This window comes from Bactrocera oleae, chromosome 3, assembly GCF_042242935.1.
Source record: "Bactrocera oleae isolate idBacOlea1 chromosome 3, idBacOlea1, whole genome shotgun sequence".
Taxonomy (NCBI): Eukaryota; Metazoa; Arthropoda; class Insecta; order Diptera; family Tephritidae; genus Bactrocera; species Bactrocera oleae.
In genome coordinates this window covers 55897510-55913764 of record NC_091537.1, presented here as the reverse complement: position 1 = coordinate 55913764, position 16255 = coordinate 55897510, and the positions used below count along the sequence as shown (strand labels likewise).

General features: G+C 38.0%; 1 protein-coding gene and 1 long non-coding RNA gene across 7 annotated transcripts in view; both read right to left on the bottom strand.

Annotated features, from left to right (window-relative positions):
• Nucleotides 1-16255, bottom strand: part of Arglu1 (Arginine and glutamate rich 1) — an 87000-nt gene that overhangs the window by 10401 nt on the left and 60344 nt on the right. For 3 of the 6 annotated variants that reach the window (XR_004976569.2, XR_004976571.2, XR_011395339.1), the window contains exons 3-5: nt 15172-15369; nt 13240-13323; nt 523-687 (exon numbers count right to left, since the gene is read on the bottom strand). Coding sequence is in view for 2 of the 6 variants with exons in the window: in XM_036362960.2 (XP_036218853.2) it covers nt 13240-13323; nt 15172-15369 (282 nt within the window). In the remaining 4 variants the exon portion in view is untranslated. Of the gene's footprint in view, nt 1-522; nt 688-751; nt 823-13239; nt 13324-15171; nt 15370-16255 lie in introns of all 6 variants that reach the window. The other 3 variants (XM_036362960.2, XM_036362958.2, XR_004976573.2) reach the window with 2 other exon arrangements.
• LOC138856221 (uncharacterized) lies at nt 13942-15157 on the bottom strand. Its single transcript, XR_011395341.1, has 2 exons — nt 14928-15157; nt 13942-14851 (listed from the first exon to the last, which is right to left on the bottom strand). It is a non-coding gene; the product is annotated as an uncharacterized lncRNA (long non-coding RNA).

Genomic DNA, 16255 nt, shown 5'->3' with positions numbered 1-16255 from the left:
TTTTGCGTCGTTCACTTCACTTACTGAAGCATTACTTCTACAATAGAGCGTTTGTTCGACTCATCTTGTCGGTAGACGCAAAGTTAATCTTGATGCAATAGCGAGGCTTCTTAATTCTTGTATATACTTTCGTTAAAGCAACCCATGCGGCAGTCAAATTCGCGTCAAGCTTATTGTAAACCTCGACAATGGTGTGCTAACCATGAAACGCAATTTGTCTAAAAATCTGTATATTAGACAGAAACACACTGTAACAATTTTAGATACAATAAGTCCAACGCATTTACCTTGGTACTTACGAAAGTGCTACCAGTGCGACAACTAATAAACTTAAAACTATTTCAAAAAAGGTAAATCAGCTATAAATAAGAATAATTAACACAAATCAACGAAAATAACTACAAATAAGAGTAACTAAGAAATTATGAATAAAATAAGTTAAAAAAATAGTAATAAAATAAAATGGAACTTCCAGAAAAAATAATAATACTTTCTGGCACTAACATGACCCAACTGGCTTACCAAATAGGAAACGTAGAAAGATTTGATGGCAACCCGAACTCATTATACAACTTTATTAACCGCATCGACCACATCCTCGCTCTATATCAAACCAACGACGCCAGGCAGCAGCACATTATGTTTGGCCACATTAAACGAAGCATCAGCGGCGATATGATGAGAACCCTGGGAATGAACAACATTGATAATTGGAACGAATTTCGACAGTTACTAATTCTCAACTACAAACCCTAAACACTGAACCGTATTTTACTTGACGATTTTCGTAATACGCCATACAAAGAAAACGTACGAGAATATCTGGAAGAAGATGAACGTCGCAGACAAATATTGATAAGTAAGAGTTTCAATAGATTAATAACAACAACTTTAAACAAAAATGGCAGACACTGATTTCTTTAAAACTTCGCCAATCATAGTATATTCCTGAATTACACACCTTACAGAAAAAATTGGCTTGTATAATGAATGTACAAAAACCTGTCCAAAAACAGTTTACTTCCGAAAAAAATAATTAACCTCAAATTAAAACTCTCAACCAAGCTACTTATGGTATAACAGCCAAAGCTACTTCACACCTTTTCAATATTTTTATAATCCAATAATAAATAACATAATTTCAAAAATTTAACCAACCAATCTATCAGCAGCCATTACAAAACCAACTCCTAATTTTCCTAATCCAAACTACATATCTAGCCAACACCTTATGGTACACACCGAGACATGACAAATCATATTCGATAACAAGCGTTTTGGGCAAAACCCAAGTTCACATGGAATGAATGAGATTGAAGAAATTAGGATACGAAAAAGAAATTTATTTGCAACAATACCACCCATGCGACAACTACAACAATCTAACTAACTATTACCCAAGTACTATCATAAATCTGAACAGCGTGACCAGCAACATCCAGAGAATTCATATTCATATAACCAGAAAATATACGGGAAAAAAAGAAAAAAATAACAGTTGAACTAGCTAAAAATATAGGGAAAAAAAGAAAAAAAATAACAGTTGAACTAGCTAAAAATGTTCATTCCCAAGCCTCGGGAACCCCAATACATAAATATTATCCATAAGTGTTCCAATCTTAAGTGTCTTATTGACACATGACATTTATTCTGCCTTATGCCCGGGCTGTCAAAGTTTGTGTTCTTTTCTCAGAATGTTGCCTTCTAACCAGAAAAAAGTGAAAATTTCAAAACTCAAGAGTGAGAGTTGCCGCAGCGATAATAATGGATTTTCCGAATGAGGTGGTTGACACTTTTTTGTTCTTTTGTCATGTAAAAAATGGAACATTTATATAATGTTGCCACATAATGAGGCAGCATAATCTGAACATACATTATTGGCTATTATATTTAATGCCGAACATGTAGAAATTCTAAGAAACCTTGATTACTGTCCGTTCGTCTGTCTGTGCAAGGAATACTTAAGTAAAAATTGTGGATGAGCGTGTAATCGGACCATTACCACGCTCACGAAATGGCGTTAAGGAAAAACATATAAAAGGATATAACTAAGCTTCAAATTAAGATACAAAACTGTAAATTAGTACAGGGCGTCGGAGGATGATTGGGCAATAAAAAATCTGAAAACTTATTTATTTCTAGTAATACCAGTATCAAATGTTATAAAACATTGACAGCGCTCTCTCGAATCAAAAGGTTTCATGCCATGCCAGATGCTTTCTGTATATGAATATTTATATGAAAAGAAGGAGGAAAATTAACAATTTAATATGCCCTTTAATATTGAGTGGAAATTAGATTTTATCTTTGTAGAACATTATTTGTTTGGCATGTCAGTTTTTTGTTACTCATATTAAAAAACACAATTATTTATATTTTTCAATACTATATAAAATTATATGTACATAATTGTGTTGTTAGTTGGAACAGATGCTTTGGGAAATATTTTGTACATTATTTCCATACAAAAATTATTTAAACCAAACCAAACCATTACACTTGAACTGAAAAAGGTTAAACCTATCGCAGGGATAGTTGAGCAACTTTCCACACGCATACACTCTCAAAAAATAAATTGTTTGAATGTGTAAGTTTGCTGAACTTCTTTCTTACTTGTTTAAGGTAAACTTTTACAACACTTGAAAGTATTTCCCCGCCTTTGTCTTATGTAAATTGCGGGAGTATAAACTGTTCGATTACACCCGCACTTAGTGCTTTCTTACTTGTTTCTTCTGTATTATTAAGTTCAAAATGCAAAAGCAATAACCCATCCTCCCAGTTTTTTGTGTCAACGGAATTTAAGGGCAGTTTTCTCAATGTCTTGCTAATAGTATCCTTAACCGCTGGTATCATAATTCGATGATAGCTTTAACTGACAGCACCGTTTTCACCAAGTTGTGGTCAGCTGATCTACAGATAGTTAGATTATTGGGAATGCGTGGCAAAAACAGTTCCCAAAACTTGCATTGTGAACACGCAAAACTATGTAAACATCATGAGCCATATATGTGCATGTTCAGACGAGGACTTATTTTTGCCACCCAAATCGGTTTTCGTTGGTGAGGCGACGACGAAGGAAGACGAAGAGACCGCGCAGGTCATGCTCGGGGGTCAGGCTTTGTGTAATTTTCCGTAACAGCTCACTGCTCCGCAATTCGGTATTCCTTTTCATTTTGTACTTCCTTTCATGGTTGCAACAGCGCTCGGTTTCAAAGGAATATTTACCTGATGTTAGGATATTTAAAATCTTATTACCCGTTTTTTGTATGTAATATACATATATGAAGGCAAATATGCTTAATATACCTATAATGATAATGAGCGACAAAAGAATCACCGCTTGAACTCCGTTTATGCTTAAAGAATTTAAAGCTGACATCTGTCATTTCATGTTCTGGTTAGAAACTAACCAAGACTCCTTCTTTCGGTAAAGTTTACCAGAACTTTACTGACAGATGGTTGGCAAAAATCCCCCACTGAACCCTCCCCGAGGGTGCCGACTGGTAATAGATACCACAGTCTAGCTAAGGTCAGACTTCTTATCTGTGTGTTAGGTGTTCCTCAATCATACAGATAAGGAGCCTTACCATGGTCGGGGGTACTATAAAGGGCTGGATCAAGGTGTCATGCGACCCGTGCCGAGGATCAACCTGGCTGGGGGCCCTTAAATAGCCCAGTCTCGAACGGAGCTTACGGATACCTGGCGCCCTCCGTAATAAGATAGCCTTACTTGCGCAACGGAGGCTATGCGCAAGCGGACATACTTTCCCCCACACTCGTGGGACCATCGGATCTCCAGAAAAAAAGCCGGAGGCAAAGCCGTCAGCCAAGAGGCCAAAGATAAAGGGCGTAACGCCCGCAAAATCATTTGCAGAAGTGGCCCATAACCGAATCGTCATTAGCGTTCTGGATGAGGGAGATCCCGAAGGAAGAATCCCCAGAGTCCAATGGAAATGGGTGCAGGCTGCGCTGACAAATGTGGCGCTGGAAGTGCTATTAAGCAATCCGGGTCCGCCACCGTCATGCACAGATGCCGGCTGGTACCAGCGCCAGATCAAAATGATTGCTTGTGACGACGAGAGATCGGTCGGTAAAATACAAAGCTGCTATAGCCAAGGTGGGAGAGGTTTACCCCGGGGCAAAATTGGTAGCAGTGGACAAAAAGGACATACCATCCAGACCAAGGGCAAGGGTATGGATCCCGGCTACACCATCACAGCCGGTGGAAGTATTTCAAGACGTTTGAGGACAGCGTAGCAGAATCTGGCGTGGAGACCAAAAGGGCCACGATGCAGATTCTGCTGTTATTAACGAAAGAATCCATCAAACCGCTGGCGAAAAGTGGCGGGGAGATAAATTACGGGTTCACGAAAGTGAGGATAACGCTCTATAAATCGGACGCCGATGCTGCAGACCATCTGGCATCGGAGACAGAGATATGCGAAGTAGAGGAAGATCATATGGAGTCCTCGAGCGACGCGGAAAGTATGGAGCAAGGTGAGTGTTCTTCTTCCGGGTCTGAGCTTGCTGCCAGACTCTCAAGCTTGTATACTGAGAAAGAGTTTTTAAGCGACTCTCAGGAAGACGCAGATATCTACGAATTAATCTTTATCATAGCAAACTAGCTTCAGCATAACAATAGTTAATGCGTCTTCTACGAATTAATCTTCATCATAGCAAACTAGCTTCAGCAGCCCTAATTAACCGCGTGGCAATGAAACAGCCTGAATTTGTCCTCATTCAGGAGCCATGGGTTAATGGAGGGCGTATTTGCGGACTGAGGACGCCGAACTTATAGCTAATTGTGAAGGTAAAATCAGAGCCTGCATATTGGCAAAGAAAAACCTTAATGTTTTTATATTACATAATTACAGCAACGACACAGCAGTAAGCTGGGAAACGGGCATAAGCAGTTACCGGCTGGTGTCGTGCTATATGCCATACGAGCAAGAGCTGGTGCCACCTCTGATAATAAAAGAGAATCACCGATATATTGAATGTACAACAGAGGAAAGGGCCGATAGAGGCATTAACTTTAGGAATCATAGGAAAACGAAGTGGCAGGTGCACATGCAAGAGCTGGAAAAACGTATCCCTATGATTCTACCGTTTCAGCCCAATAGCAAGGAGGATCTAGATATCCTCGTTAATCGATTCACGGAATCGTGCCGGCAAGCATTAGAAGTGGCTTGTCCAATAAAATGAAGTGGGGGTAGAATTAGGCCCCCCTGGTGGTCTCTAGAACTTAAAAAGCTACAGAAAGAAGTTCAATTAGCTAAGCAATCCCAAGGCAAGTCAGACTGGGATTATTATTACAACCTCCTTAGGTCATACAAAAAGGAAGTTAGGAGAGCAAAAATAAATTCATGGAAATCTTTTTGTAATTATATCGAGAACACGGCGGAAGCGTCTCGACTTAGGAAAATAATGGCACAATCTTTGCATAGTATCGGTTATCTTCAGAAGCCAGACCGAAGTTGGACGGTATCCAGTGAAGAGTTCCTGGGACTACTAATGGATACCCACATCCCAGCAGCTCTGAAAGCCATACTATACTCAGGACAGTGGAGCTGAAATGGACTCCACTCTTATAAACATAGACAGGACCAGACGGTCTATTCCCGGCTCAATTACAGCAGTCGCAGAATTACATAATGAATTGGCTAATTACCATTCTTAACGGGGCGCTGCAATTAAACTATATCCCTTCGCTTTGGAGGGAAGTCAAGGTAATATACATACCAAAGGCAGGCAAAAGCTCGCATACAAGTCCAAAAGACTTCAGGCCAATTAGCCTCTCCTCATTCCTTCTAAAAATTCTGGAAAGACTAATAGAATTACATAAAAGAAACAAACTGAAACCAGAAACGTCGGCTGGTTCGCAGCATGCGTATTCTAAAGGAAAATCCACAGAAACAGCACTAAGCTCTGTGGTGGCGGAGATTGAAAAATCTCTGGAAGTTAAAGAATACACTCTATTTGCCTTCTTAGATATAGAAGGAGCCTTCAATAATATCCAGCCTAGAGCCATACTGAGTGCGCTTAAGGATCTGGACATCTCTGAACCTCTCAAAAAATTAATTGCACGATTAACGAGCAGGTAAATAATTTCAACGCTTGGAGCGTCAACGATGTGCACATCTGTCCAAAGAGGTACACCTCAAGGAGGCGTGTTATCCCCACTTCTCTGGGTCCTGACAATGAATAAGTTGCTGTTGGATCTAAAAAATAATTGGGTACATGTTGTGGCCTACGCTGACGATGTGGCAGTATCGGTTAGAGGCAAATTCCCGAATACTCTCAAAAACCTTATGCAAACGATCTTGGACGATATAAATCGTTAGGCAGTATCGTGCGGATTAAACTTAAATGCTGGTAAGACAGAGCTAGTATTGTTCACCAGAAAACATAATGCTCCAGAAGTTACGGCGCCATTAATAAATGATTACAGACTAACAATTGGAGATAAGGCAAGCTACCTGGGACTAATCTTAGACAGGAAGCTTTCATGGAAGCAAAATTTGGATGCTAGGGTGAAGAAGGCAGCCACAGTACTCTACACTTGTAAAAGGATGGTGGGCTAACTCCTCGGGTAACTTATTGGCTCTATACAGCAGTTGTCAGACCAATCATGACATACCGTATATTGGTATGGTGGCCAATAATGGAAATACGCGGTAAAGCGTATGGAAAGTATACAAAGAGCAGCCAGTATACGCATTAGTGGAGCTCTTAGAACAACGCCAAGCCAGGGTCTAAACGTCATTGTACATTTACTGCCAACAGACCTGTTCTGTAAGCAAGTGGCAGCAAAATCAGCTCTTAGACTGAGGGAATCCTCCCCACAAGAGAGGAGTGGAAAAGGGACGAGGTGGACAGGAATACAGAAACTAGCATCTACACGGATGGATCCAAACTGGATAATCGAGCGGAACATTAGACACCAACATCGCATTCCGTTTACCAGACCACTGCAGTGTCTTCCAGGCGGAGATCACAGCAATTAAAGAAAGCCTTGTGGTATTGACAAAAAGTGTGCTCACAACAAGGAGCATATATACCTTCTGCTCATCGCAAAACGAGACTTTATCCATAACTCGACAAGGACATGACATATGGCCATGCTTTTTTTTTCTTAGATTGGCAGGACTGTTATATGTTTACATGTCAAATTTGAGCGCGATCTGTCACAGTTTTTTTTTAAGGCACTATAAACAAGTCAACCTCGAGTGTGTTTTTCGAATTTTACTATGGAAATTAACGTTGAGCAAAAAATGTTTGTTTGAAATTTTGTTATTCCAATGGAATAAGTGCGACGGACGCAATGAAAATGTTGCAGAAGGCATATGGGGAGTCTTGCCTATCACGTGCACGTATTTTTGATTGGTATAAGTCGTTCAAGGACGGCCGTACATCGCAGGAGAACTTGCCCCATGATCGTCGTCCAGCAACGTCAATAAACGAAGAAAACGTCGAAAAAGTAAAGAAAATTGTGTTGGAAAATCGTCGTGTGACTGAAAGAGAGATAGCTAGTGAGCTCAACATATCAAATGGATCCGCTCATAGCATTATTCACGATATTTTGGGCATGAGATGTGTGTCTGCTCGACTTGTTCCAAAATCCAGCTCATACGTCTCATCTTGTACGCGATTATTTGACTAAAAACAACGTAAATATTGTTCCGCAAGCACCGTATTCACCCGACAAGGCACCGTGTGACTTTTTTCTTTTCCCTAAACTTAAATTGCCGCTTCGTGGAAAGCATTTTCAGTCGATTGAAGTCATAAAAGAGAATTCGAAGAAGGAACTGAAAGCCATACCTAAAGCGGCCTACCAGAAGTGTTAGGAAGATTGGAAAAAAAGGTGGCATATGTGTATCGCCTCTAATGGTGACTATTTTGAAGGGGATAAAATAAATATTGAAGAATAATTAACCGTTTTTGTTGTTTGAGCCAGTCTCGTTTATATTTGAGCAGAAGGTATATATACGGATAGCCAAGCGGCCTTGAAATCACTAAAGTTTCCAATGGTCTCCTCCAAGCTAGTGAAAGAATGTCTTGACCTACAAGGTACAATTCAAAAGTTCCAGGACTTTTTAAGCAACGTGGCTCCAGTGGTGCTATATGTCTGAAATTGTTATCCCTCAATTATGTATTCTTCAGTGGTGTCATATAAAATTTATATAACAGCTGACTTGTATAACAGCTGAGATATCGCGCTACATTAAATTTGTAGTGTCGGTCGGAACATTAAGTTTTGTTTTAAACTTGGTAAAACTTTTACCAAAACTCATCAAATGATGAAACAAGTTTATGGCGATGATTGTCTATCCCACAGCCGTATTCACGAGTGGTTTAAACGTTTTCAAAGTGGTCGTGAGGACATAAATGAGAAATGAGTCGAAACCCAAAAAATCGCGCCTGGAGAAGTCAAAAGTGAAGACAATGCTGATTTGCTTTTATGATTCCAAGGGTATTGTCCACAAAGAATTTGTTCCACCCGGCCAAAACGTTAATGCGGTATTCTACCTTGGAGTTTTGAAGCGTTTGGTAGCACGTATTCGTCGCATTCGGCCCGAATATCGCGAAGATGGAAATTGGCGTTTTTGCACGATAATGCGCTGTCTCATCGACCGACGCATGTGGCCGATTATTTGACCAAAAATCAAATTTTAACAATCAACAACTCCCCGTATTCACCTGATATGGCAACGTGCGACTTGTACCCTTTCGGAAAACTACATTTGGCCATGAAAGGAAACCGCTATGCTGACGTTGATGCCATCCAAAAGGCGACGACCGCCATCCTCAACGCTATACCGACAAATGACCTAAAAAAGTCATTCGATAACCTTCTTGAACGTGCAAAACGTTGTATTCAGGCGGAAGGAGACTATTTTGAAGGCGACCAATAAATTAAAAAAAAAAAACAAATAATATTAGTTTTTTAATAAAAGTCCTGAAACTTTTGAACCTTGTATTAGAGGATCTGACATCCTACTTCACAATAAATCTGCAATGGGTTCCAGGACATAGTGATATCCCTGGTAACTGCGAAGCAGATGAATTAGCCAGAACAGGCACCACTTTGCAACTAACCCCTGAAAAAGAGGGTATTTTTATGCCTCTGGCAACTTGCAAACACTTAATCAGCGAACATGCTATAAATATAGCAGAGTCTCGGTGGAGACAATCAATAACCTGCTCAACCAGCAGACTAACATGGCAGGAATGGCGTGAGTCGCACAAACCGACTACTAAAATTTAAAAGGAATGATATAAGAACTCTGATAGGAGTACTAACAGGTCACTGTCTAATTGGTAGACATGCCAGTAGACTAGGTGTTCCATACAACGACTATTGTAGAAGCTGTCAAGAAGTAGAAGAAGAGGAGACTGTAAAGCACATTCTATGCGAATGTAAAGCTCTATACAGGAAAAGAATCGCAACTATCGGTCGTGGATTCCTTGACGAGGTATCAGAAGTTGCTAATATAAAATTATTTGTACTGATGAACTTCATCAGAAGCACAGGTTGGTTCAGAGAGGAGACGATAGAGTGAGGGAACATTAGTCCCGGTGGTATCACAATGGGCCTCCTATAGGCCTAGGTGCGTCGTTAAACAGCTACTCTACCTACCTACCTAACTGACAGATATTGTTGCCGATAAAATTCTAGTAAAGCGCTTAACCAGCCAATGAGAAAACGGCCCAAAGTGTATCAACACATAACCATAGGCACCACAAAATCGTATGCATTCCCTCTGTACCATCTTGACTGTAAAAATAAAGTTTATATGGGAGGTGGGCATGGTTACCACCCAATTTCATCCTGGTTACCACCCAATCCATACACTGGGTGAGGAGTTGCTAGAAAAAAATGTCCCCGGCGAGTTTAGTTGATATAACTTTAATGGTTTGATAAGTATGTAGCTTAATCCTTATAAGAGACGGCGCCACGCCCACATTTGAAAAACTTTGACTTCTAGCACTTCATAGTTATCGATTAAGGAGATTTGGTAGGCGGGAGAATAATCTTATCCCGCCCATTTGCAAAACCAGCCCCCTCGAAGTACTAAGGAATAAGTGTCCTAAATTTCGCTAAGATATCGTTTGCCCGCACTCTTGTCATAGTATGTGATTAGAACACTTGAGCGGTTAAAGAAAATATGTATACTTTATGTATTATTATTTATGAACATTTCTCACTGAATAATTAACCAAAATAGATCTTTAGAAACAGTTTTTATTTAAACTCTACTTTTTTTGAGTATTATTTACATTTGGAATTTATTTTGTATATGAATACAGTAATATTTATGCTTGTAATAATTGTGCTTAAACAGTTTAAAGATTTTTCAAATTGTCAATACTATCCTACTTGAAAAACTGAACCAACGTACATAAAATTACTAATTTGACGACGAACTTAAAAATTTATTAAATTCTATCAAACATAACCAATTTTTTATTATTTCTTATACGATGTATGTCACAAATTTGAGCTGAATTGAAATTATTGAAATACTTTCAATAGTGCTTTCCAAAAATGTAAACTCAAACTTGATACATGCGTTTTCAACTACAACTAAGCATTAAGCAACTATAATTCAGATGCTTTTCGCAATAGGGGGGATAAATTATAGCAAAATAATTCAAACTTATTTAGAACTTACAACATTACAAGTATGGAATGCCTAAGTGCCTGAGTAGCCGAACATTACACACTTCTGCAATTCATAAGAATTCAAGGAGTGGAAAAATTACCAGGGCCAGCAAACCGTTATAATAAAAAATATTGTATGTGAATTTATTTTATTGTATTAAGAGGATTAGAGGAACATATGATAAATATTTAATCAATTCTAGGCACATTTTGTCTAATATGATTTGTGCTCTTAATATGAATACATATGAATCAATATACTTTTGCATAAAGTGTACCAGAAGAGACGATTTCATTTACTTACGACATATTAATATAAATTATGCTCGAAAAATATTTCCAAGCAATTTAATTAAGATAACTCACACATTGTCTGATATAACCGGCATAAAGTCAACTAAAATAATGAAATTGATTATATTTAATATATGGGGGCTAGAGTAATATAGGTATTGAGAAATTTTACTCCGTTTCGGCACTAAACTACAATATGTCTACGATAATACGCTCGCTTCATTAAAGTAAGATAGCTCATGTCCTCTTAAAACTCATAAAAGCAAAGGCAAACCCATTTGGTGGACCTTGGAACCATCGGAGATCAGATCTTCATAGAAGATTGATTGAAAAAGACCGATAAAGCGGTTCTAGCCACAAGTTGGAAATAAAGAATTCTGCGTAGAAGCGTATTATGAATTGTCAAGGTTTAGACGTATTCAAGCCCCGGGACATGAGAGCATCATATTTACGCAACTTCAGCGTTTGGTTAAGGTGTCCTGCAGCTGGTTGACCCACCTAAGAGAACTGTGTTAGATTAGGCCACATTCCCAAAGCTTGAAGACCGTCAGGGTAGCATTCAATCCGAAAGCCAGCTCTCATGTTATTGCCAAAGATTTCAGGAATATCAGCCTCTCCTTGTTTCTATTGAAACGCTTGAGGCTTATGGACCTAAACCTCAGGGGCAGAATATCGGGAAACAATATATCAGGGTGGCGTTCGAACCTCAATATAAACCTCTCATATACTCTTCTTTGCGACAAAACTGTCATGATATCGCGATAGGTCAATATGGGCTCCTCGCAACGTAGGTTTCCTCTAGATATTGGTGATAAATGCTCTTTGAAAGAACCGGAGGAACGAAAGCATCTATGAGTTAACCCTAGGCACCTCAATTTGGTAGCTAGGTAGGTGGACAGAAACGGCTTAGCTGTCAACCCACCCATGCAAAAACTTTTTATTTACTAAAAGGCATACAATCTCAGATGTTCCTCTTGCCTTCAGCCTGTGTACAGGGTGAAAGGAAGCTGTAGTGTCGGCTTAATATTAAGAATAAAATAAAGAAGGCAACAGTTGCTCTATAATGCTGCAACGGAGCTATTGGGAAGAGTTTCTTACCAAAATTGGTGCTTTGGCTATATAAGTCGGTTGTTAAGCCAATGTTTTATGGTGTAGTTGTCTGGTGTATCACGCTCGAAAACTCGTTAAACAGCAGGAACGTGTTAGGAACACGGCCCTCATTGGTATCTGTAGTTCATTAACAACGTAGATATAGCCGGCGGGCAGTGCGGGTTCTAGACAGAAACGTTCTGAAATACTCTGCAGAGTAGGTTGTGGAACCTTCACCTAGTGGCTTATTTTTTGCTGAAATAATGGCAGCAGTAGAAGCAGTGCATCTAATACAGCTTTATTTGGATAAATGTGCACTCACTCCAATAGCAGAGCTTCTATACTGGCTCTGAGCTCGTTGGCAGTGCGCTAAAGGTTAGTAACGAAATATCTGCCCTTACAAGCAATAAAACCAAGTTACTTCGTTATCAGGCTTGTTTGAGTACCTGATATTAGCGGAATCTCTAGAAATCAGTCAGTGATCCGCAGGCCACTTTCATTTTACCACTAAATCTGCGCACCTCGTGTGAGCTCAGTAAGCGTTGGTTAGCAACCAGCACCTGAACATTTTTTTCGCCCAGAATGGAACGTAAGAGGTCTATTGAATTACTTGCTCTTAGTAAGGTTCATCAGGAGAAAGGTGAGGTTGAAACATCTAAACACCTTTTCCCACACTAACGAGCTGCGAACTAATTAAATTGGCTGCAATTGATATTAGCCGCGTCAACAAATTTGCAGTAGGCTTAAGGCACTTTGTGGATATCCGACGATATTTTATTTTCAAACTTAGGAATCCTGTGCATAACAACGGACCGGGGTTTTAACAGTCAAAGGGGGATCATTCGTGGCTTCACGAACATCAGCCTGATTACTTAACCTACCAAACAGAAAAACATGGCTTCATAATACACATTAAATATAGATGGATATATCTATCTACCAATTTACAGAACACTAAACATTTTTTGGGAACACTTTGCGTTGCATTGCCCATAAAACAAGGTTATTTAAAATGTATTTATATATAACAATGTGGCAATGATACTTTACATCACGCTTAATTGTTTGAACCAAATTTGATAAATTTCATAGCCAATTGATGTTTATAATACATTTTGAAAAGTAACTTTACTTGTAAGCTTTATACTATATTCAAATAATATTTATTATCTATTATAAAATTTACATACCAATTTTCGTTGGGCTTCTTCTATTCTTCGGTTGTTTTCAGCAAATATATCTTCCAGTTGCTCTCTTTTCTTTTTCTCGAACTCCTTTAAAATAATAATTAAATTTATTTTGTGCGCAGATGAAGTTATATAATAGGCATAAAGTATGGAAAATGAAGACAACTGTATTATAAAGATATATAAAATATCATAAACATATCATATCACTTTTCTATATCTTTATTTATATCACAAATAGTTTCATAATGAAATATTTACTGGATTTAACATAATAAGTGATTTGATATTGTAACTACGAGAAAAATAAGCTTAAAATACTTAAAAAATCGATTTCTATTAATCCTGCTATACTACTAAAAATTGTACCAACTATGTCACCAATTTCCCGAAACGTTTTGCCTTCATCATGAAGTTTTATTATAAGTTTCCTCATATTAAGATCAATTTCTTTTGTTCCTCCCATCATAAATTTAACCTGTACAGAATAAATATGGAAAAAATTATCAGAGGCAAGTAACGATACTTTGGTTTACCGTTATATATGCCAAAAAAGTAATTTTAAAGTTTTAAATACCATTTATTTGGGAGCCTATGCTTTTGTACGCATAACATTTCTTATGTTATTACATATTAGCTTTTAAACTTTGCATGTTCGGACACACACAATGTGCAAAACGTTAAAAACCAAACAACGATAATGAGTAAGTATTTCCAAAACATAAATTTTATTTAAAACTACAACACGAAATGTTTACAAATTTTGAGAATATGTTAATTTATAATATAATATTTCAAATAAAATAATTTTTAAAGAGCTATTCGTTTATTATCTACTAAAAAAACGTAAAAAAAATTATAAGGATTTTCAATATAGTATCTGTATTTATTCTAACATATATGTATTTCCAACGATTTTAAAAAAATGGTAATTTAAGAAAATGGCAGACTTTGAAAATTTTAGATGATTTTTGGTCAGCAAAAATTAAAAGGCTCATACAATTGGAAAACTGGACCAATGCGAATGTTTTGTCTTCGAGTTAAAAATGCCCCTAATTTGAAAAATATTGTAACTCAAGAAATATTATAAATATTTGTTTGAAATTTTAGTAACACTTTTTAAAGGAAATTGTTGAATGTCTCGGTTTTTGGGTATTAAGCTCGCTCAAGGTTAACGCGAACCATAACTCACTTCCGTCTGTGTTTTTTGATATCAAATCGTTTTTGGGTTTCCGTGTTATTATCGTATTTTCATAAAAGATTTTGCCTCTATAGGAAAACCTTTAACTGGCATTCCAAATGGCGATAATGTGCAAATAAGTGTCAGCCTATCCAAAAATATGGCGGTCAGACGTGGTGAAAATCATATAGAGGGAGAGGTCTTGGTATCGGAAGAAGTTATATTACCCTAACCTCATTTCAAGAAGTATTGGGGTTGTGTTAATCAATTTCCGTTTCCGAAGTACGCTTACGGCCTGTTTTCGAAGATTTAATTTGGAATTTTCATTATATAAAAAAAATAAGATAAATCAACAGCAAGGCCGGAGATGTCAGCAATGGTTGTGATCAACTTTCTCCGCCGTCCTTATCAGGCTATACCAAACCCAAGAGTTGTCTGTAGAAAGTACGTGGGGGAAGAGTGAATATAAAAATATTAGCGATAAAATCCCGCCACCAAAATATGCGCTTACATCACTATAACTGCAAGCTCGACGTCCTAAATAACGGATGTTCACTGACCAGCAGTAACAGATTCACTAGTAGCGGTGGTAAAGAGTCGGCGTGAGCTACATTTCGTTCGAACGAAAATATCTTGTATCTCAACACAGTGAAAGCTTAGCTTTTTCCGCCATTCGGCATTAAATAAATATATTGAAACACTACTAAATTTTATATTGAACTAATTAAATAAACGCATTAATAAAGCTTATATACCTCTCGATGTCGAGCTTCTTCGCGAATTTGCTCACGTTGTTTTTCCAGTTCGAACATCAGCTCCCTCTCCATTTCAGATTTGGCGGCTTCTACTCTACGCATCACTTCTTTTTCAATTTCATCTTTACGCCTTATTAGTTCTTCTTCTACACGTTTTTTAACCAATAGCTCAATGCGCTTACTCGTTTCATCCTTAATCTAAGAAAATTTATATATAAAAAAAATTAGCGTGTTTTTTTGTTTTTTTATTTTAAAATAGGCCGTGTAAAAAATAGTTGAACAAAAATATTTGCATTGATTATCAACTGAGTGTCTGCAGAAAAACAACAGAATTGCAAAAATGCTGCAATTATCTGTTTCCTTATTGACCAATATTATAACAGGTGATCCAAGTAGAGGTACTTTTTTCAATAGCCTTTTTTTTACAGATCAGACAGATCAATGGCAAGCTGTCATGTTATTTTTGTTCAATATTGTTTGGCATTTCATCATGGAAAGACTTACGCTTGAACAACGTTGACAAACTGTTCAACTTTATTACTAAAATTCATGTCTGTAAAGAATGTGTTTCGCGCGGTTCGGTCAACTTATGTTCAATATAATCGACCTACTGAGCGTACTATTCGCAACACCATCACCCATCTTGAGACCCAGCATTCATTATTGCATAATAATATTACCGAATAGACCACGTCCACCACGCAGTGAAGAAAATATAGCGGCCGTAGCTGAAAGTGTACACGAAGACCGTGGAGAATCGATTCGGCGCTGTTTGCAGCAACTCGGACTGGCGTATGCAACGACTTGGCGAGTTTTACGTCGAGATCTTAAATTGAAACCATACAAAATACAGCTTGTGCAAGAACAAAAGCCGCTCGGCCTTCCCAAGCAACATCGCTTCGCTCTATGGGATCTTGAAAAGTTCCTAGAAGATCCGACGTTTTCGAGCCAAATTTTTTCAGCGATGAAGCCCATTTCTGGCTCAATGGATATGTAAACAAGCAAAATTGCCGTATTTGGGACGAAGAGCAATCTAAAGAGATTCAAGAGTGGCCATTTCATCCAGAAAAAACCACGGTTCGGT